General features: G+C 41.1%; 1 protein-coding gene across 3 annotated transcripts in view; it reads right to left on the reverse strand.

Moving 5' to 3' along the window:
* SBF2 (SET binding factor 2) overlaps positions 1-22239 on the reverse strand; it is a 232709-nt gene extending 210470 nt beyond the window's left edge. For all 3 annotated transcript variants that reach the window (XM_064715108.1, XM_064715105.1, XM_064715104.1), the window contains exon 1: positions 22013-22239. In XM_064715108.1, coding sequence (XP_064571178.1) covers positions 22013-22067 — 55 coding nt within the window. In that variant the 5' untranslated portion in view covers positions 22068-22239. The remainder of the gene's footprint in view (positions 1-22012) is intronic.

Raw genomic sequence — 22239 nt, forward strand, 5'->3', positions numbered from 1 at the left:
GCTCCTGATGAATGAAGAGTCTGTCACATGAGACTAAGGTATCTGGAAGCACTTGGACCATTTTTTAAAGGCTACTGAGATGCAAACTGCCCATTATTACAAAATACTGACACACTTAAACAAGTCTGTAACATAACTTTGTTTCTAAGCTACATATTAAATGCAACTTCCTCCACATTCTGTGCAAATTGTTGCAAATTGCAGATTGCATACATTCTCTATCTTCAAATGATGTGGCTTACTAGCACGTCTTCCACATGATGTATGCTTGGCCCAGAGCCCCAGAGCAGCAGCACAGGACCAGAGGGCAAGTAGAAGTTGATTATGAGCCACTTTCCACTTCCTTTACCCTTTGCCTGGTAGGAATAAGACCAATCCTCAGAGTTGTGCTCCGAAAGCCCAAGGGCAGTTCCTAGACCTTTCCTAGACTTGCCCTTCAAGGGGCTCTCACAGAGCTGAGAACTGCCAGGACAGCACTGCAGCACAAGAGCTGCTTTCAGCAGAGATCCATCAGCTAAAAAATTACTGTGCATCAACACAATTCCAGCCCTCTGCCTTCCTTAACGTAAGTACAAAACTCCTCTACCACTGATCTACAACCACACACATCAGCAGGAGCAGCCAGTGTGAAATCTCTCCTTTTTAAGTTAATGAATCCACTGACAACCAGGGTATTCATGTCACATTTACTTCTGATGTAATGTGAAAGCTTCCAGCTTTATAATTCCATAGTAATACTGTCAGCATCATCAAGCCTGAATTTCTCTTCACTGGACCTGCAACATCTTGTTTAACTGCTTTATTCATTAAGGAAATTCTTTTTACAATGTAAGGAAAATGCCCTACATTTTCAGGTTTATCCTTTCCTTCTCTACATAACCAGTGGCTACTGGAAGGATTGGGGGAGGAGAAAAAATCCCTTTACAACACAGATAAATTTCTCAAACTACATCTCTTTTACTGGGACACCTGATACAGGCACCATGAAAGGAAAAAAAAAAAAAAACAAACTTACTACAGTCTATTAGTTTGTTCAGGATGACAGTGTTTTCAGGTGTTATCCAAAAAATACATCCATACACAGCATATAGAAATATACATTATACACAGAAATATGCATTCTAGTATCTTATTTTTGAAATAAGTAATGACTGTAAACTTAGAATTCAGGAAATACAATCTATAATACACTGGAAGTTGTTTCTGCTGGCCCTTGTATAAACAACATTTTAGCATGTAAGCCTGGGCCACAACAAGAAAGAATTAGCAGGTAATGTACGGGATCAATATCGTCAGCAAAACCAAAAACTCCATCTTGCAAACAATCTGTTGGCCAAAGTAAAAAGTTTTATCACTGTTACTAGCCAAAGTACCAGCACGTTGAGATTTCTTTATCTGATTTTCTGGCTTAGTAAGCCAAACAATTGAGATATGTATGAGAGCTGCTCTCTGAATTTATAAACTGCAAGGTTTTTTACTGATCCAGCCAGCATTCGGCATTATTCAGAAGCCTGACACCACAAAATGAGCATGGCAGGAAAGCAGTGTCCAAGACAAACAGCCTTCTCCTCCCCAGCATGTCTTTCCTTACATACAGGGCTGCAGTGGAGCCATCACACACTTCAGTGCTTGGGATTAGTTTAGAGAACTGAGAAGTTATGGATGACAAGACAACGCTGTGTGTACATAACCTCTCCTAACTTCAACTCCAAAAGTCTCCATGGAGACCTGAGGGGAAAACAGAACCTCTCTGTCAGAATGAAAGAAGAGTCTGAAGAGCATCATTACTAACAAAACAGAAGGAGCTACCTGAAAGCACAAAATCAACTTAATTTCAGTGGTTATTACGGTAACAGCACAGCTCCTACCCACCCAGCTCCCCCAGGCACACACAACCTGCACATCTCTATTTTCCACTTAACCCCAGTGTCAACTTCACCCAAGGAAATCTTCCCCAACCCATCTCATTACTCATCCTCTTACCTTTGTGCAGTCCCCATGACAGAGTAACTATTATTGCCCTGCCACAGCAAAGTCTGAGTTACCATTTCAAACCAGCTTCTCAGTTCTGAATCTCTAACTGGAATGGCACTGAATAAAATTAATTAGTTTTATTAACTCCCAATTAATAAATTAATCAGGAATAAATTAATCGGGAAAAAAAACTTGCTAGATTAGTTTCATCATTTGTTACTTTCTCATACACTGTGAAAGATGAAAAAAAAATCCACCAGTGACTTTGAATTTTTTCTTTAAATCCTAAAAGTGCTGTGGATAGCAAGTAAGGTGGCCCTTGACAGACTTACTGGGCCACACCAAGTCTATTACTAAGACAAAACCACAATTAATATGGCAGCACAAATATTCAAAGGTGCAACTTACAAAGCAATCATTTGTCCTTAAACTGGAGTAAATTTCCATGTACTCCAGCCAGGTTTTGGGCTGTGCCCTACTTACGCACAATACAATCAAAAAACACGTGAACTTGAAATTAACACAAGTGAGAAAGATTTTAATTCAGAGGTACAATGAAAATAAAACAGGAAAATATCCAAAGCACTCCCTAAAAAGCAGTTCATACACACATGCAAAAAATTTATTTATAAATATAGTGTATATATATATACACTATGTATATGTATATATATATATATGCATATCTACTGTTTTTCTCCCTCCCCCATCCTGGAAACACAGAACTATTTCAATTTACATGCAGAGTACAGATCACCAAGTGAGGCACAAACTTTTCTTATGCAGCTTGCAGAAGAGAAGTTGAACATAAGACAATGCATGTCACTGCTGAAACACTGACCAATAACACAAAATTCTTCCTGGCACAGAGGTAAAAACCCTCTTGTGTGGCAGAAGCAGGTGGTACCTTTTTATCCTTCCCATGCATTACCCCCTCAGGTGACTGAACACAAACATTATCAAACCTATTGCTACCCAATTACTTCAGCAAATGAAATGACAGAACGCACTTGTGAGTCTGACAGCCCCAAACTTCTCTAGAAAACATGCAGGAAATGAAACAAGTCATTTCCTGGGGTTTGGGGGTTTTTGCTTGGGGAGTTTTCTTGGTTTGTTTTGAGCAGTTTTTTTCTGGGGTGGTGGTTTGTGGTTTGGTACATTTTCTGAGATGGTATTTGTGTACTTGTTTGCCTTCAAGGTCTCTGGGTTTCATGTAGCTCAGCAGAGCTGGCTTTTGGGGTTGACTTCTGTTCAACTGGCAGCATAGGAAAGTTACTTAAAGCTTTCTAAAGAATAAAAGTATTTTGACAATTATTGAGAACACCTGAAGATAGAGAAGATACAGACCTGCTACTGAACATTCATAATTTGCTGCCATTTTTTTTGTTTTAGCAACACAGTCATACAGAAATCATTTATTAGCAGCTGGTAAAAAGCTGCTTTTCAGAAGTCTCAAATGACAATACATGGAAAACCCAGCAATCATGAAACTGTATCCCTAGCTTTACAGTACATTTTGTGCCCTATTACACAGTAAATGGTGTTAATTTTTATAGAACTTCCTATGTTCTTTGGCATCACCATGACTTTCAAGTGCTAAATACACATTTCACACAGAGGAGGCCTCTGAGGACTTGTATTACTTAAGAACTTATTTTAACAGAAATGTGCAAAAAAGAGCTACAAGGTTTGCACATATCATCTTGCTCCCCTTACCCTGGATTTGTACCTGCTGTTATTTATTTAGCCTCAGCCTCATGGACTTTCTTGTTAAGTTGATTGTCAATGGAAAAGCAGAGGAGAAAAGAACTTGCTGGAGACTGAGTACTCAAACTTCAGTACTTTCAAAGTTTAAAACTGACATTCAAAATCTGAAGAAAAAAATCCCATGTTTGCACTAAGAGAAACTTTAGACTGCTTAGCCATTGCTTTGGAACTAAAATGGCAAACTCCCAATTTTTCTGATGCAAGTACATGAAGTAGGATAAGTACCCTCAATTTAAAAGAGGAAAAAATAAAACTTGTGCGAAATGTCTGGATCCTGATTTATTTTTAAGAGCATCTTTCTCCTCCAGGGAAAAAAAAACAAAAAAAACAAAAAACCTCCAATTTCTGGATATATCTCCAACAAGAATTTTTCTTGTCTTACTAATCCTACCAGACCCCAACTCTATTGTGTCCATCAGAATAAATAAAAAAGGCAACTTGGCAACTCCTTCATGACTCAAACCAGAACATAACCAAACAGAACAACTATTGAAAAAGTTTAATTATGACCTTCAGTTTAAACTGAAGAGCCTAAAGCCACTCCTCTAATGTTCCCCACTAAGGATAAAACATCAGTTCAGTGTTGCAAAACCTAACAAGGCAGCCCTACAGAAATAAAAGAAAGGACTTAGAATGTATTCTGTATTTCAGCAGCCTGAATGCCCAAGTTCAACCCATGTTACTTGCAGGATGAGATGTAGAGCAAATCTACCAAAGCAATGTTCAACAGCCCCAGCAACCTCCCCCTGCAGCAGAAGAGCCTCACCTACACACAAGGCACACCTGGGATTCCCACACATTCTCCTCCTGCCCAGGAATTCCATGTATATCTGCTACCTCAGAGCTGCATCTTTATAGGCAGAGAGGAACAGATCGGAGTCTTACACCAGATTTTCCAGGTATTTCTGCAGAGCCTTCCACATGCAAACTGTATCCCCCACGGCAACACCCACAGAGGAGACCTTCTGCAGGCATATCCTCCAGGACATTCCTTCAGCTGTCACTCTGCACCATCCCACTGACAGGGCAGGATTTGCCCTGGACTGTGCTCACAAGCTCCACAGACCCCTCCATACCAGAAGGACAAGTTCTGTTGTGACAGAGTGCCACAGCACAGGTCACACTTGAGAGGGCCACCATACACAGAGAATCATTAAACAATTTCAGAAAGCTCCAACCCATTCACAGTAACACCTTACTTCATCAGAAGGCTTCAGGTATCTGCCCATACAGAGTAACATCATCTCACCTCAGAAGGCTGCAAGCATCTTCTCATCTCTTTCTTTGGCCCAACCTTTTATCCCCTGATGTTCATGCACTGCACCTGTGAGCCCTCTGTTCCCTTGGTGATTGGTCAGTAACCCCTCAGCACTCCATGGCTCATCACCTCCAGCACTGTTCACCTGCCTTTCACAGCTGTATCCCATTGGGGATGGGGCTCAGGCACAGCCCCACTCCCAATTCCCACAACCTGTGTGCCTACACCAGAGCACTATTCTTCCCTCAGCTTGAGCATTTGGGCTTCACGTCTGCTTAATGACTGAAAAGGCAAAGGCTTTTTTCTGGTTTTTAATCAATTTTACCCTTGAGATAATTTGGACTATTTTGTGATGTTTCTTTAGAAAATCTTTATGCCTCCTTACCAAATAATACAAAGTGTAATCATAAACACTGGAGTAAAGCAGAACATGTAGCCTTATGGCAGTGTTTACATCAAATAAAAAGTGCTTTGCATCTTCTCACACATAGTAATCACCTATTTCATGTTCAAAAAGACTGTCTTTGCACAGGGCAGCTAAAAATGCAGAACGTTTATTCTCAAGCTCAACCCTGACATGTTTGGAACTCAGTTCTTTCATTACAGTAATTTTTTCAGAGTTCAAAGTGATGCTTTTGTACACAGTAAAGTATCCAAACGCTTTGCAAAGGAGGATCTGTTACTTCTTTGTCATCAAAAGTGTACATGAAGGATTAGAGTAAAATTAAGCAAAACACACATCTGTGTAAAAGATACAGCAGCAAAAAAGCAGGTTCCTTGGAGCCAAGAAACCAGAAAGCAAAGTAAGTGTGCATTACAGCACGCATCTTGCTCTCAAATACGTGGAAAAATCCTTTGTAAATAACATTCTTCATACAGAAGGCAATGAACTTTCTGAAATTTTCAAGGTGAAGGTTTCCAAAGCTCTCAGTCCACTGTAAGATTAGACATGGTGTGGGTTGATGTTTTCAATACCAGAAAGATGCTCCACATAAACAGCAGAGTGCAACTCGTTAAAGTTGGTGTGACACATTTTGAAGCAAAACAATCATCACTTCTGAAAGCATTTCAAGGTTGGGTAGTTGATCAATAAAAATAGTATTTCCACAATATCAAATAAGACCTCATTGATTTTAGTAAAAAGCACTTGCTTGGAATCAAAGGAAAGATCTTACGTGAGAGATGCACGTTTCCTGCTAAATTGCAACATAAATGTAACTTAATGCTGTTTTACACTGGACACACTGTCACTCTAGAGCTAGGGAATTATCACTACCTCCAAACATTTAAAATCACTTTTGGATACTATTTGCCAACTGTGTTAAAAGTTAACACCTCCATAAGTTCAAGATATTCTTGCAATACATGACTAAGCCAGTTCTTCTGAAATTTTCAACCCAGGACCTGTGAACAACACAATTCAGGCAGCGGAGACAGATAAATTCACTCTGTCTTCACTTCTTTCTTTCAAAAGTTGTATACTCACACACATCTCTCTTTCATCTGCCTCAGATCAAAACAATCCTCCTCAAATCTGAAATGTGTAAAGGAGAATCCTCCTAAGAGCCCTTCTGACATCCCACGCAGTGACAGCACTGCAGAGATAACATGCAACTCATTTCTCCAACTCCCTCACTTCAGCCTTAAATGCAGTCTTTATTTATAGTCCCATACCTCACACCACTGCAAATTCCTGTTCTGGAGCTTGCATAAACTACCCACATCTCAATCCAACCTGTAAATATTACTTAGCAAATCCCAACATGCAAGATGTTAGCTCTGCAACTCACTTCCTCCTTATCTACTTTCCAGTCCTCTGCAATAAGAATCTGCCCCAACTTCCAAGTCCCTGTTCCCTCTCCACCACCTTCACAGGATTGTTCCTCTGTACACTGCACTCTTGATCTCTACTAGACAATGTCTGTCATCTCACAGTTCCTCTTCCACTGCCCTTTTCCATTCCTTAGTTACTTAAAATACTGTTTTTCCATAATGCTTCCTGCCTCTAAGCATTTGCAGAGCCACAGCCCTTTAATGAGAGGAACAGGAACATGGATGCATACAACTCCCACCCAGCAGGTATCATTCACATGCATCACATGTCAGCAAACTTCCCTGCATCATACTTGATGCAAAATCTGTTCAGATAGAATTCTGTGACTGGAAGGCCATCTCAACTGTCTACTTCAACATTATTTTGCCCCCAACTTCACAGCAGCTGCCACAGATCTGTGGGTACTGAGATGCTCACTGAAAGTCCCCACAGAATTTTAGACAGTACCCTCCTCACATGCATTAGTTTGTTTCAAAACCTGGCTTAGTTTAAGTTAAAACAAGACTAAAAGGACAAAAAATCAACACAAGTTGATTTCAACCTGTTCACTCAATCTTTAACAACAGATTTGTACTGTGCATATATTTTTGCATTGATTAGGTAAGTTTCAAAGCTTTTCTTCTACTCAACACGTAAGTATAAGCAATGATAAAGGATGAAGAAGCAAGTTTTCTCTTTTTTCCCAGAACTAACCAGCTGCTAAGATTTGTTTATTTAAGTCTGCGTGCCACTGCTCACCTACAGATGATGGAGAGTAACAAGTCATTTGGGAGTTTCCCACCCTGTATATTTCCTGTGATCCCAATAGGCTAAAACAATTAAATAATATTTTGATCTCAACAAAGCAAGATTTTTACACAACAGCTGTAAAAACGCACGTTGACAATAAAAATTTCTGAGTGTATTCAGTGTTTTCCTCATACAAAACCTTTTCAGAACACAGATGATAAATGATGCTTTACAAAGAAGAATGATTCACATATCCTGGTAGGCCAAATATTTTGTCTGGACTGACTATAGACTAAAAACAGAGCAAAAAAACAAAGAGCTTCCAGTAAGCTGAGTATATCTTATGGCCCATATGTATTTAGCAAAAACCAGCTCGTTACCCACCTGCCTGAATGGCACCAGTGCCAACACTCAGGCTGCTCAGCCCAGGTACCAGCTGAGCCCACGCTGCCCTGTGCAAGCCAGGACTCTAAAGCAGCATTCTCCCTCAAGAGAACTGGGCCCTGAGGGTTTAGGCACGTTTTGCTCCACATTCTGCAGCACTCCATAAGCGGGGGATGTGCAGGGGATGTGAGCAAGGCTCCACAGTTATGGCTGAATTGCAAAGGGCTGGAGTGTCACCATGCAAACAGCCTGAGCTGCCCCTGCAGGAGCACAGCCCAGGGGAACACCCTGCAACAGAGCCCCAAAACAACAGCAGCCCCCATTAACAAGGGGACCAAAAATACCCAGAGAATGCAATCCCACCCCTGCCTGCCTGACCCCAAATGAAAGGAATCCATGGCAGTGGTCACGCTCCCACAGCAGGGGCAAACACACAGCAGCCACCATCATACCCTGATGTCATCCTGCTCAGCTCCTGCATGACAAACTTTGTTCTTCACAGCTGCACACCAGTTCCAAACAACATGTTTGGCTTCCGAAATGAGAACAAAAAGCACGGGGCTACTTCAAACAGACAATCAAAATTAACACCATTGTCTGGAACACCCTCAGCTGTCCCCAAGTTAAACACTGTTTGTTTGTGCTCTGGCTCACAGAGGTTAACAGCATTTCATTCCCTATTCCCTCCTTGCCCACAGAACCAGCTGCCAGAGTGCCTTAAATCAAAAATCAACACAAAGAATGTGAATTCTTAAAAATAATGCTGTATGCAAATTTCTTCGAAATCCACAGACACAAACTTTGAAACATCACAACTGTTACTGTGTATTTTTCTTACTTCTAACTCCAGCAGTTTTCCCTGAAGCTGAACTGTGAATTGCATTTGGCTCACTTAGCACAGAATATTTCACCTGATCTCTAAACAAGCACTGCAAATGCTGGTAAATACCTGATTGGAAAAAGACCCCCAAAAAAATCAAACAGGAAGGCACAAAATAAACATAAATGTGTAAATTTGAATGATTATTACGGTATTTCAGGGGTTTTGAGAGTTCTCTTAAAACCATAATGTAAGAATAAAGTATGGTTCTGTGCTTGTGCTAAATCACCTATTTCCTTACTGCCATCTCCTGCCCCATAAATAAGCTACACTGCCAAGATTTTGCACATCCAAATGCACTTCCAGTGCATGCCCCATTAGCAGTAAAAATAGTAATTTTTTAACTTCTCAATGCATATTTTGCAATTGCAAGAAACCAAAGGAACTGGTTGCCTGAAATGAGAGCACAAACAAAGAAAAGAGAGTCACATCCATGTCCTAGCAAACAATTAAATGCCATTTGACTATGGGCCCGTAATTAATTAATAGAACATAGCATCTCCCTTCTGAGGCTGTGGCAGGCCCAGAGTCTTAACTGGAGCATATTATAATGTGACTGCCACAAAGGCAGGCAAACATTCTCCTAAATAGTGTTCTCACAAGTAAAGCTGCTCCTTGCAGAGAGGTTTCCTACAGAAGCGACGTCTGTGTGACGAATGGCCTTTAACCCAAATAAATAAATAAACACACAGTGACCCTGAGCTGAAGAAAAGTTAGTGTTCAAGACACCCTGTTCCTTGTCTGGAGCAGCACTACCAGGGCCATTCCAGACAAAAGACAAAAAATGTGCAGAAACACGTCACTAGTTCTGCTGTTCAGGAAATAACTGGCCAACTTCTTTCTTGAAGTCTCTGACTCTTGAAATATCACCCTACTTAAACGATCCCCAAACAACCCAAAATTTAGTGTGCCTAGGGACATCAACTGAATGTGCTTTCTGCAAATTTATCCACTACACACACTCAATCATATTTACAGCAGCACTAATTCTATCTCTCAGACATGATATGTGAGCCATTGTGGGGTCCAATGCTTGGTTTTTGGTTTGAAGTGGGTTTTGGTTTAGTTTTGATGGAAGTTGCTGCAGGCTGAAGCACAGAATATAAATGCACCTGTTCTATTAATATATAAACATATATATTTACAAAAATATTTATATATACAGAAATTATTTCTTTTCTGAAAATGAAGATAAAAAACAGAGTAGAGAACAAGGTAAGAATTCAAAATTATCCTGAAAGACTGGGAAAAAAGTTATGAAAAAACGTTAAGAGTGTGACTAAGGAGAACTGCAAAGCTGCAGAGTTAGGCCAGAACACCTGATTGCACATATGGGGGATGGCCAAAATGTGGTTTAGGTAAAAGGGATGCAGAGATTAAAGCAAACCACAAAGTGACCCTCAGTGTTGTGATGCTGAGAGCTAAAAAAAAAACAAACAAATAAAAAGCTCAGAGTGATGTCACAGAACTGCCCAGAAAACCTCACTCTGTATTTTGGTAAGATTTCATGTAAATTACCACATCCAATGGGGTCCCCACACTTCAAGGAGAAGAGCAGTAACAGGCTGACAACTGTACCCAAACCCACAGGACTCAAAGACTCTGAAAAGTCTCCTGAAAGTCAGCCAGAGGAGCTGGAATAGGCTGCCCGAGGAGGTGTGGAGGGCTGGTGTGGAGGGCTCTGAGGATGAGTCACGGTCTGCCCAGGCAGAGCGCAAAGGCTGCAGCCATTTATGCTGGGAGAGGAGAAGGGACCAGACAATTCCCACTGGTCCTGTGCAGTCTTTAGGGGTCTGGATCACAGAGATCAGGGCTGAGCAGGACTTCTGGGGTTCACCTAACCCATTCCTGGCCCCTGAGCTGCAAGTCCCAACACCACAGGGGTTTTGGGTGGGTTTTTTTCACAATTACACACTGTTTATTTCAGAGTTTACTGATGCCATACCAGACTTTAGGCTGAAGTTTTACAGAGAACTGTCCCAACAAATTCCAAGAACTTTTCCACTTAGTGACAACAGCTAAATTAGAGACCATTGCTATGAATTCTTTCTCACCACTAAATGTACTTTGGCTTGTATTTATAAAAATGCATTTTATTTGAATGAAATTTGAACATTCTAGTCACTCAGTATCACGAGCTCTGTCTGAAGCCCTTAACCACAAGTTTTAGATTCAGCTATTCAGAATTTTTTTAATTACCGTCTTTTAATCATCTAAAAGTCTTAAGCATTAAGTATTCCACTTCCTTTTTTACTTGATATTTACAGGTTGAACAAAAAAAGGTCTGCAAAATTAATTTTGGGAGTCCATGCTCCCAGTTTTGCCCAGGAACAGTGACCACCTGCACCCATCCTTTACCAGCAGGTCAAGAGAGGTGATTCCCTCCTCCTATCCTGCTCTCCTGAGAGTTCACCTGGAGTGCTCCACCACCTCTGGGGGCACCAACAGAGGAAGGACAACCCAATACAGTGGAAGGTTGGGAACCTTGCCCATGGAACCAGAGGATCTTTAAAGTCCCTTCCAACCAAAACCATTCTATGATCCTTTACTCTATACATAACTCTTACAACTCTTACCATTAAATCAGGAATAGCTTAGATTCAGACATAAAAATCTGCTGCTAATTAAGTTTGGCAAGACCATGTGGACAAAACCTTGGTCCATCTGCTGTGAAAACTGCAGAAAGCATATGGTGCTTTATACAACTACATGAAGATCACTGAAGTCCAAAGCTCCTCTCAGTAACCATATAATGGAAAAGAATAAAAAAACTCCAGAGTTTTCATAAGACCATAAATCAAATCTAATAAAACATACTATTTATGTTTTGGTCTCTGCAAATCTATTTTCAAAGCTTTAAGAGAACAGTTAAGACTAGGTAGGGAGTACATACCAGAGAGACAGTAAGTAATGAGGGTTTTCTACTGCTCATTTCTAGACTTTATATCAGGATTTTTAAACAGAACTATATTCTGAGTCTTCTGCTTCAGAATTTTATTAGTAGCCATGACTCTTCTTGTTTTCATATGAAACTTAAAACAAGAAGAATTACTGATTTTTGGGGAGTCAGGGAGGAGAAGGAGAAAAGAAGTTAGGGATAGGAAACAACTCAACCCACAGACTTTATTATAACTTTAAGAACAGTGGCTGAGAATAAGCAAAACACACACAACTCAGTTACAAAGGAAGATAGGAGATCCACAGGTTTTCCTTTTCAGCATCCTATCCTTAACCATCACAACTTTGGGAACTGAAATATCTCCAAGGTCTCTTCCGCAAGACAGAAACAATGAGCTGCAGACCAGTTAAGGCCTTACTTTAAAAAAATATTATTGTTATTATTACTTGTATCTGAATCATACCTCTGGGTTTTTTAATGTCAAATAATGCTAAACATATTCACAAGAAAACAAAAGATTATAAAAACAACAGTCTTCTGAGTTAGGCCTCTCAAATCCTACCTCTCTGGAAAGAGCAACAATCCTCATTTTTATCAGAATTAAGTATGGATGTAAACTGCTACCTTCTGTCTTCTACTAGGCTATCAGCAAGAAGAGCAGCTCTGATTACCAATAGCTATGGCTAGAGACTCGACCAGGGAACCCCCATGTCCTTGAACTGCAGTTTTCCAAAAAAGGCTATTTACTAAAACTGGCCACATTTTTGTAAATTAAAAACAAAAATAATAAAGAAACCCATAAACTAGCATGTCAACAATTTTGTAAGAATGCAAAAACATCTTGCAAGGTCAGAAAGGCACAAAGCATGTTTTCTGAGGTCTTTTCTCTCTCACAAAAAATGAGTGACGGTCTTGCCTCTTCCAAAACGATGCCATGTGGCAAAAGAGAACAAAATGATAAAAAACAGCCTCCAGGAGATTATTTTGTTAAAGATGTATGATCTCATCTCTTTTAATAATAAACACCATAAACAAAATATTTGGAAAACACGGTGCTGAAACAACAACCTTACAGGAGCGCCACAACTTGAGCGGACGCCATTTACTCAGGGGCAAACCCGGTATCATTATTTATGCACGTTGATCAAACGGGAAAGAGAATCTTTTGAAAGAAGAGTTTTGAATTCCAAATCACAAACATGTGGCTCTCTATGGCTTTGTTTTCTTTTCAGTTGCCTGTGGCTGAAACAACAGGGCCACTTGCTTTGGCTGTGCTGCTGAAGCGCAGCGCAGTCCCAGCTGCAGGCTGAGCACACCCTGCTCAGTGAGGGGCTCTGGGATGTTCTGCTCCTTCCCTGCTGCAAAGAACCAACCCTCAGAGCTGGAAAAGGGAACACACACTGTCACTACTCCAAAACCACGTGCCTCAGCTTCAAGCATGCTTACAGGTAGCTTGAGTCCAAATCTCAGCACAGAACTGGCACCAGGGTCTAAAATCGCTGCCTCCAGCTAAAGGGCAAACCTGAGACCTTCACAGGTGTTCTCTGAACTCACTGCAGCAAAGTGGAACAGAATTTATCACTGAAAATCAGCATTTCAGTTTTTGTCACTATAAATTGCCATGGGGAGAAACATTCCTCTGCAACACTTTGAACACTTGCATGGATTTCTGAACACAAACTGAATATTTATTACCACAGAAAACATCCTTTTATTCTGTGTGTATGCCTTGTTATCTTATTTGTTTTGGAAATATCACTAAAAGCATCCATTCCAAACCAAGGGCTTTCTACTGCTGAAACTTACTGATCATGAGAGACACATTCTAATTAGATTCCTATTTTGCAAAAGCGAGCAGCTCCTGAAAGGCATTAAAGGAATTATTCTAAAGTAAGAATAATTCAATAATTGCACTTGTAAGAAATATAGGGTGAATCCCAAAGGCAGCAGCTCTTCCCTCCCTTTACAGGAAATTCCAACCTGTTCCTCAGCTGCAGCTGGGCACAACCTATGGCTCAGGCAGAGGCCCCAGGCTAAGACACTTTATAAAAAGCAAATTCTGCCTGGCAGCCCACTGAACAAAATACACTGAAGGAAAAAAACTCTCACAGGCTGAAGATTCTAAGAACTTGCAGCCCAAAAGAGGAAGACTCTAAATAGATTAAATTAGCCCCCAAAAAGTATGGGGGGAAACATGGGTTTAAATCCGTGTTTTAGGAAGGCTTTTAAAATTGGTTTTATCACCAATTTTTCTTTGAAATCTTCTTTAAAAATTATATATTCTTAAAAATTATCAAACCTACTAATTCTCTCTTCACAAACTATAAAACAAGAAGAAAGAAAATGGAAATCCTCTTCTAAGTTCTACTGGAATATTTTGTACTAAACCTAGTTTAAAAATAGCACACCAACAATATAGACCAGTAACAGCCCAGTCATCACACAAGCTTCATAAAACTACTATGTGTTTTTCTGGGAAAATACATTAATTATGAAGAAACAGCTCCACAGGAACAAAGCATGTGGCCTTCTTCTATTTTCATGCAATTGCAATTTGCATGTTTATGAAAAGCAGTCTGTGTAACAGAATTCAAAAACACAGCTTCCCTAATTTTTTAAAAAAGTACAGTATGCCAATTCAACAATATTTCAAGAATTAAAATTCCGTTACAGTTGAATTTATGACAAGGTCACAACTTTGTCTTTTGAGTCTTGAGTATTTTGTTAGTCACACATACAGCTTATTCTCACTGCCATTTAGGAATTAGATTTACAGCCCAGAAAACAATAGTCATAAAAAAAGGATGAGCATCTGCATTTCTTTGTCCAAAACAAAAATACGCATGTTAAATGTACAAATCTAAACTGTGGAAGACTTCAACAACACAGTGGTCAAGCTAAAAGTTTTACTGGGCTTCAACTGGTGCAGTCATAACAAACTAAGAAACAAGAGTGTGATGTTTTTAGATACACAAATAACTAACAGCTATAGGCATTTCTAATGGGGCTCTATCTTGTTCTTTAACTATTTTCAATTATTTTTTACTTAAAGTAAATGCACCATACAAAGTCTCAATGGTTGGCATCTGTTTCCAGATGAATTATTTCAGTAAAATTTCACACCAAATACTTTTCCTGCGTCCAAGAAATAAGACTGGGGAGAAAAGGATTTTTTTTGGCCTAAACTAAAATTCTGCCAAACATGCTTTTAGGCCCAAAATTTACAGAAGGGACAAAACTTGGCCCTGGTGTTTGTGTGATGAATTGGAATTTGTTTATTTAAAGATGAAAACCATAAGAAATCAGACTGAGTGGCCAAGAAGACTTCATCTCAGAAAACCACAGAGTAGATAGTTAAATAGATACTGAAAGTGAGAGAAGGAAGGAGAAAGTGAGAGAGATGATAAGGCAGAGATTCTTCTGGAATAAACCTAGAAGACAGAAAACATTCTGAAATACCAGAATGTATCAAATAGAGTAAGCAGGAGGAGTGGCCAATGTCTTGGGAAGGGTTCCTGAGCCACAAGGAAGTGACAAGCAGCCACTACAGAGTCTGACAACACTCCTGGCATCACTGTCCACAGCAGCTGGCAAAAGCAGCCCAACAAAACCCACAACCTTCCACAGCTGAAGTCAAGGTTCCAGAAAGAAGAGCTGTCATCCCTTTTCCCCCACAAGCATCTGAGAAATCCTCTGCCAGAATGTCTCATCTTCCTTTCAGCTGCTATTCCAGCAACACAACCTGACACTCTAACATCCAAAAAAGACATTTTCTATCTTGCTGAAGATCAATCCAAGTGTCAGATAATGGATTTTCTGGAGTTTTAAATCCTAGAAAACAACACATGAACCACAGTAAAGGACACGATAAGGACATTTTTCCTACCTTCTATTTTCCCCCCTTGAATTTCTTCCTGAGTGATTGATTTTATAAGCCCAGTAACATTCCTTTGTCTCTATTTATCCACTGAGGTCTCCCATGATCCAATGGGGTTTTGCATGCAACTATCCTGAATTTGTATCCAGAATTATGATGAGTTTGTTTTTTCTGTCCCTCAGCTTTCCCCCACAACAACTACACACAATCCCAGACCGTACTGTCACCAAGTCTGGTTCTGGCTGCAGCAGTGACAGCCCCTCACCCACGTCCAGCTCAGTGCAAATGTTGTGGTTACTCTGACACCTAGAACACAACACTCCCAGAAAGGAAACAAAGAATTCAAGCTCTGTTCAATGATTGCATTTTTTCATAATATTCAATCTGCAAAAGATTGAAAACTGAGAAGTGTAAACACTAGAGACATGAAATCAGGATCTATCTAGTCACTAGCAGATAAGCAATAACCAGCATGTTCTTGGCTCAATGAGCAGGGAGTTAGCTGCCAAATCCCAATCAACACTAATTGGATTGTCCTTGACTTCAGAACGTACCACTGACACCACAGGAGTGATTTATTTCAACAAACACATATAAATGGAACACAATTCCCAAAACGCCGAGCAGAAGAAAATTAATCTCATCGATACTGATAATGCTATTGTTAGAAATCATTTTTTTCACTAGAGAAGCAAAGAGCCTGAAAGTCTCATGCTACTGCAAAGAGGACAAAGAGGAGAAATGAACCAAAGGAAAACCTCCCACTCACCAGTGGATATTTGCAGGCTACAACTTTCACTGGCAGTTATCAAGGCTGGAGTGTGAATCTGCTTTTACACATTTTACAGATGATTCCACAGTGACTGTGGCTTTCCTTTGTGAGCAGCAGTAACTGGGGAGGTAGCTGGTAATTTAAATTGATGTAAGAGAGCTACCACAGCAGTGTAATTCTCTTCCTTGCTGTTACAAGATAAGGCTGTTATGTTTGGGGCATTGGAGAAGTTAAATGTCAGTCTCATTGTCCCTCCACTGAAAAATATGACTGTGGTTATAGAAGGCCAGGGCTTACACAGTATTCAGGCTTGCATAACAAACTGTTTGCCATGAACAGGCTGCAGGAAAAGTGTCTTTTTGTCAGATAATCCACAAAATTAATCCAGGACAGAACAGGGAAGAAAGAGTTCCTTGACTGCAGTTTAGTCACAAAGATAGGAAATGCTACTTCCCTCAACATAATCTGTGTTCTATTTCAGACCAAATGCAGATAGCTTGCAGAGAAAAAAGCCTCCAGGAATATTTTAGTTTAAAATGAAAGGCTGAAAAATAAGTATTTTTAGTGTTATTGTTATTATGATGGAAAGACTGAGTGAGTAAAGAGTCTGAAATCCAAGTTCTTTAGAAATTTCATTACAGACATGTGAGGGAAAGACCTCCATGATCTGCGCTGATTATAAGATTTCTCCAAAAGGATAAATCCATAAACCAAAAAAATTCATTTTTTTTAAGTCAACATTATGTACTAGAAGAAACTGCTTGGATATCTTAGGAATACATGCTACCAGAAAATACTGGGGGTCTTTCAAGCAGACTTTCAAGAGAGCTTTATCTCACAAAAAAAAAAAAAAAAAAAAAAAAAACTCCACCAAACAAACAAAGAAACAAGCAAAGAAATAAACATGACCACAATCGAAACAAACAAAGCCACGTGCAATGGAAATATTTCTTCCTCATTCTGTTTCAGCATGGTATTGTGGAACTTGTTGTCTTTGAAAAGTAAAGCATAAGGCTTAGAGAAAGAGATTTCATTGACAGGAGCAACTAATTTGTTTCCAAGTCTTTGGGGTGCCATGCCCTACCCAGCCACAGCCACCCAGAACCATGTCCCAGGCTCATTCGTGCATCCTGCTCCACTTCCAGCACTGCACTCGATGCTTCATTCCACTGCAGCCACAAGAATTCCCCTGCCACAATAAGAAGGATTTAGTTTTTGTTGCTTTTTTAATCCCTTTGGGATTTCCCTGGATTGCATTTGAATTAAATTAAGCTGCAGCACAGATAAGAAAGCCACTGAAGTAACAGCTTTATTCCCTTATTTTTCTACATTTTGTTTTTACAGAGATTGCATGCCATGGCATCAAGCAGTCATTCACTCCTTATACACACACCAGCTCAGTGAAATGCCCAACTGTGAATATACAGCAAATGCACCAGAAAATCCTAATGATACTATATTCTTCACAGGCAAAATCTGCTCACAGGAAAAAAATAAAAGAATCAGACAACTTCATTTAGAAATTTCTCCCACTCCATCAACAATCACTTGTCTTGTTTCAAAATGCTCTGAGATACAAAGCTATGTTACACAATAAAGGCTTCCCTGAAGAGGAGTTGATAAAAATCAGAACAGAAACAACCACAACAGAGCCTACACATGTTACACCAGCATTTATCAGTTGTGAAAACAGCCAAATAAAACTGCTATACTGTTGGAAGCCTTCTGTCCTACACATTGCAACTGCACACAGAATCAAGAACAAATTATTCCTCAGTCCTCTTAGAGCAACCAAACCTCACAGAAAACATCCTGCTCCACCTCACAGGTTTTCTCTTTTAACTTCTGGGTACAAAACAGCATCCTACAGGAAAGCTGCCACAGGTGTATGGGAAAATTAATCAAATCCAGTCTTTGGATCCTCTCTTCTTTATCCTCTCACCTTTTGGCTGCTGAGCTAAGGAAGACACAGAATGTTCTCTCTTTTACCTTTTCCAAGAAGTACTGTATGTAAATTCTAAGGATAGATTTATGATTAGGGCTTATACCAGCAAAACCAAAAACAAACAAAACAAAACAGGCATTTTCTCATGCCCTTCTGTGATCCTTACAAACATCTGTGTTCTTCCTAAATCCCATCCACATTCCATTATTCAGACATATTAAATTGATAATTTTTTGGTGAAGCACATCAAACACACTTCAAAATGCATGAACAGTAAGGGCTCCTGGGATTTCTCCTAGCTGTTAACCCAGAATACCTACATTTGGTAGCACCTTTGCTCCTTTCAGAGACTTCTGTAAGTGCCTTTTGTAGCCAGTTATGTAACAGCTTTATATTGTGCTGATATGCTGGGGAAAGAGTGGTTATCTACCTCAGCCAAGGTTCAGCTGAAGACAAAATACACCAAGGTTGATTGCTTTACTCTGAAAAAGTATCACTGTTAGAGCAAAAAAAAAAAGAAAAGGGTTTAGTAAAGCTGGGGGATTTATAAATCTGGTTTCTATAACTCTGTCAGGACACTCAACATGCACTTCTGACAGCAGCTAATGCTGCTGCAGTTCAGAGCAGTGGCTCAGAACGACTGCTTAAAATACACAACAGCCATCAAAACTATGATCCACGGAAGCTTAGTTTCATGGTGAGACACAGACTGAGCAACCTAAGTGGGAACACAGACCAGGGCACCTGAAAGACACAAAAAGCTGGATGATTCAGGTCATCCTCCACAGCACAAAGACTTCTCAGCTCCTAAGTGCCTGCAACTCTTCTGACGCTTGTCAACAGCAAAGCTCATTCTCCACTCAGGCAGAGCCTCTGCAACTTGCCAGGCATGAATGAACTGCCTGTGAGGCAAATTATCCAAGGGCTCCCATCAGTTTCCTTGGAGCATGCAGGACACTAAGGCACCTCACTAACAGCTTTGTGCCCAAGGCTCTAGGAATGTTTCAGCTGATAGAAATTCAGGGTGCATTGATCTGTCTTTCAGCATGCTCCTGACCCTCCTTTATGCCAGTAATGGCATTCATCTGACATCCTCGTGAGCAAACACTGTTTGAAAAATGAGCAGGAAAGTAATCCAAGGACAATACAGCAACACAGGTAACACACCCAGCAAGAAAGGTCTTTTGGATGGGTTAGCATCCTGAAGTGAGCTGGATCCAAAGGAAGGTTTAGGACAACAGGAATGGCAGCACCAGGACTGCTGTAACATCAATTTACACAGGCCTGGACCAGAACAGGAATGGACTTTCACATGCTTGATTCCCAAAGGACACACTCTGGTTTATCTGAGGACAATAAAACCCTTCACTTCCCCTGAAGACTATGCTGGATAAAAACTTGTAGCATCACTTACAAAGCTGTTCCAAAACAGGAAAAAATCTACAGATCTACTCCTAAACTGCATAAACATTGCATTTTAGATATTTACAGCTAATGTTTTTTGAGTAAAGTCAGAAAATCAGCACCTTTATCACATTTTCAGGGGTAAGTTATTGGCCCATGTAAATAAATCCATATAAGCAGTGAGGGGAGAGCCAGCAGACACAGTGGGGCTTTCCTGGGAGAGCAGTCACTACTATAAACACCCTTCCCTACAAACCACAAGTGTTTATCATCCAAATGCTGCTGACACACAGGTTGGGGGAAGGGTACAGCATTTTTGTTTGCTTGTTTACACAAAGCTATCCCACAGATTATGCCTGGGAAAAAAAAAAGGAAAAAAAAACACTACAAAACATAATTACACTCAACATTAAAATAAAGCACATTAAAACCAGGCCAGAAGGTAGCTGCTGATGAAAAACAAATAGGATAGAAAGAAAAGGAACATACTTAAAAATATAAAAGCTTCAAGGGTAGCTCGTCTATAATCCTAGAAATGCTTGTCCCTGCTTTTCATATAGAAGGAAGCATAATAAATGCATCAAAAACTACAGTTTTATAAGAAAAATAAAGGTCAGTATTCCATGTATTATGGGATTGCATGTGGGGGTAAAGGAATTTGGAAAACAATGCATGCCTAGTCTTCAACAGAATGTTGTTCCTTCAAGCATTTTTCTTATGAAGCATTAAAGTAGCAACAAGTCATTTAAATAATGAAGTCTAAACAATTACTTTCTGGGCATGACCTTTTTAAATTAAGGTTCAGGAGTTATTTCTGCATCTGCTCTATTTCTGAATCTGTTCAATTTCACCCAGGCAAGCAATTCTACCAAACTTCATGAAACAGTTTATGTATGGGAAGTTAAACACATACTTAAATGCTACAGATGAAGTCATTTTACAGACATAAAGCTTTCCAATGCAATCTATAATTTCACTTCAATGAAATAAGCAGCCTATTTGAGTCATCTTCTTAAAAGCGCATCTCAGTTTTTGGTTGCTTCTTTGTTTTGATTTGGGTTCCCTCTACTTTGTCAGGGAAAATGTTCCAAACAGGAGAGAGGCAAAAGGAAAGGTTTTTATTTTTAAAATAAAAGCCTTACCATTTCACATGGATTGATTTTGACAGTACAATTAGGACAAACCTACGATCAAATGGGATGGGAAGGGTAACCAGGATGTAATTAATGGAATAACAATTGCAGAATAGTAAAATCTAAGAGACCCTTAGCAGAACTTTGTAAGACACTGCATCTTTAAACACGCAAATGTAACAGTTTCTCTAAAAATTCTTTCTTTTAAAAAAATCTCACAGTCCGAGTTTATTAGCTGCACTTTTTGAATGAACAGATACAGACTACACGCAATTGCTACTTCAAAAAATTACTCTGAGTAACAAACTTGAGTGTTGTTTGGTTTATGCATAGTCAAATAAATCAGGGAACATTCGACTGTTTAAAATATTGTTTATTAACAGCATACATTCAAAGGAGCGCTCTGAAATACGCAGCACAAACACATTCCAATTGACAATCACTTCGTTTTCCAGTCAGCTTAAACACTGATTTGAGATCTCTGCAGCAACAAAGCTGGTACCATAACGGAGAGTTACGTAATACAAACCACTCTCTCTTTGCCCACAAACGACAGCAGATAACAGCAACTCCCTTTCCCCCAGCAGACAGAACTCGGTATCCCGAGGCTTTAGGAGGAGCGCCCGTTCCCGCTCCGTTCGGTGCCACGGCGCTGCCCAGGGGACTCGCGGCGCCGCTCAACAGGCGATGGATGAGCGGCGAGCCGGGCAAGCCCCGCCGCCGGCCGAACGCAGCCTTTGTTCTGCCGGGCGGCGCGGCTAGCGCGCCCCAGCCGCCGGGACACAGGTGGGGACCGGCGGCACCGGCCCTGCCCCGCGGCTCCGGCCGCTGGGCCCGGCACGGCCGCGGGCCCTGTTTGAACCTGCCCGCGCTTCGGGGAAGGAGCCGCAGCCGCTCCCGGCGGGCGGGGCGGGCCGGGGCTGCCCCGGCCGGGCGGTGCGGGAATCCCGCCGCTTCCCCCCTCGGGAAAGGGGGATTAACCCTTGGCTCGCCCCGCTGCCCTCACCCCCTCCTCCCCCGGCCGGACGCGCGCCCCGTGCGCGCCGCAGTCTCCTCCTCCCGCGGCCCGGCCGGAGGCGGGCGGGGGCCGGGGCCGGGCAGGAGCGCGGGGAGCGGCCAGGCACGGCGGGGCAGCGCTGCGCGCAGCCACACCTACCTGTCTTCTCGTGGTCATAGCCCACCACGATGAAGTAGTCGGCCAGCCTGGCCATGGCTGCGCGGGGCGCGCCTCGGCCTCACCACCCCAGCGGCTGCGGCGGCGGCTCGGGGCAGGCTCAGCATCCTCCACTCCGCGCCCGCCGCAGGAGGAACGGCACCACCTCAGCCATGTTGGATGCGCGGGCACGCCGTGCGCCTGCGCGCCGCCCGGACCGCTCGCCGTGA

Source organism: Zonotrichia leucophrys, chromosome 5 (genome assembly GCF_028769735.1).
Source record: "Zonotrichia leucophrys gambelii isolate GWCS_2022_RI chromosome 5, RI_Zleu_2.0, whole genome shotgun sequence".
In the NCBI taxonomy this organism is placed as follows: domain Eukaryota; kingdom Metazoa; phylum Chordata; class Aves; order Passeriformes; family Passerellidae; genus Zonotrichia; species Zonotrichia leucophrys.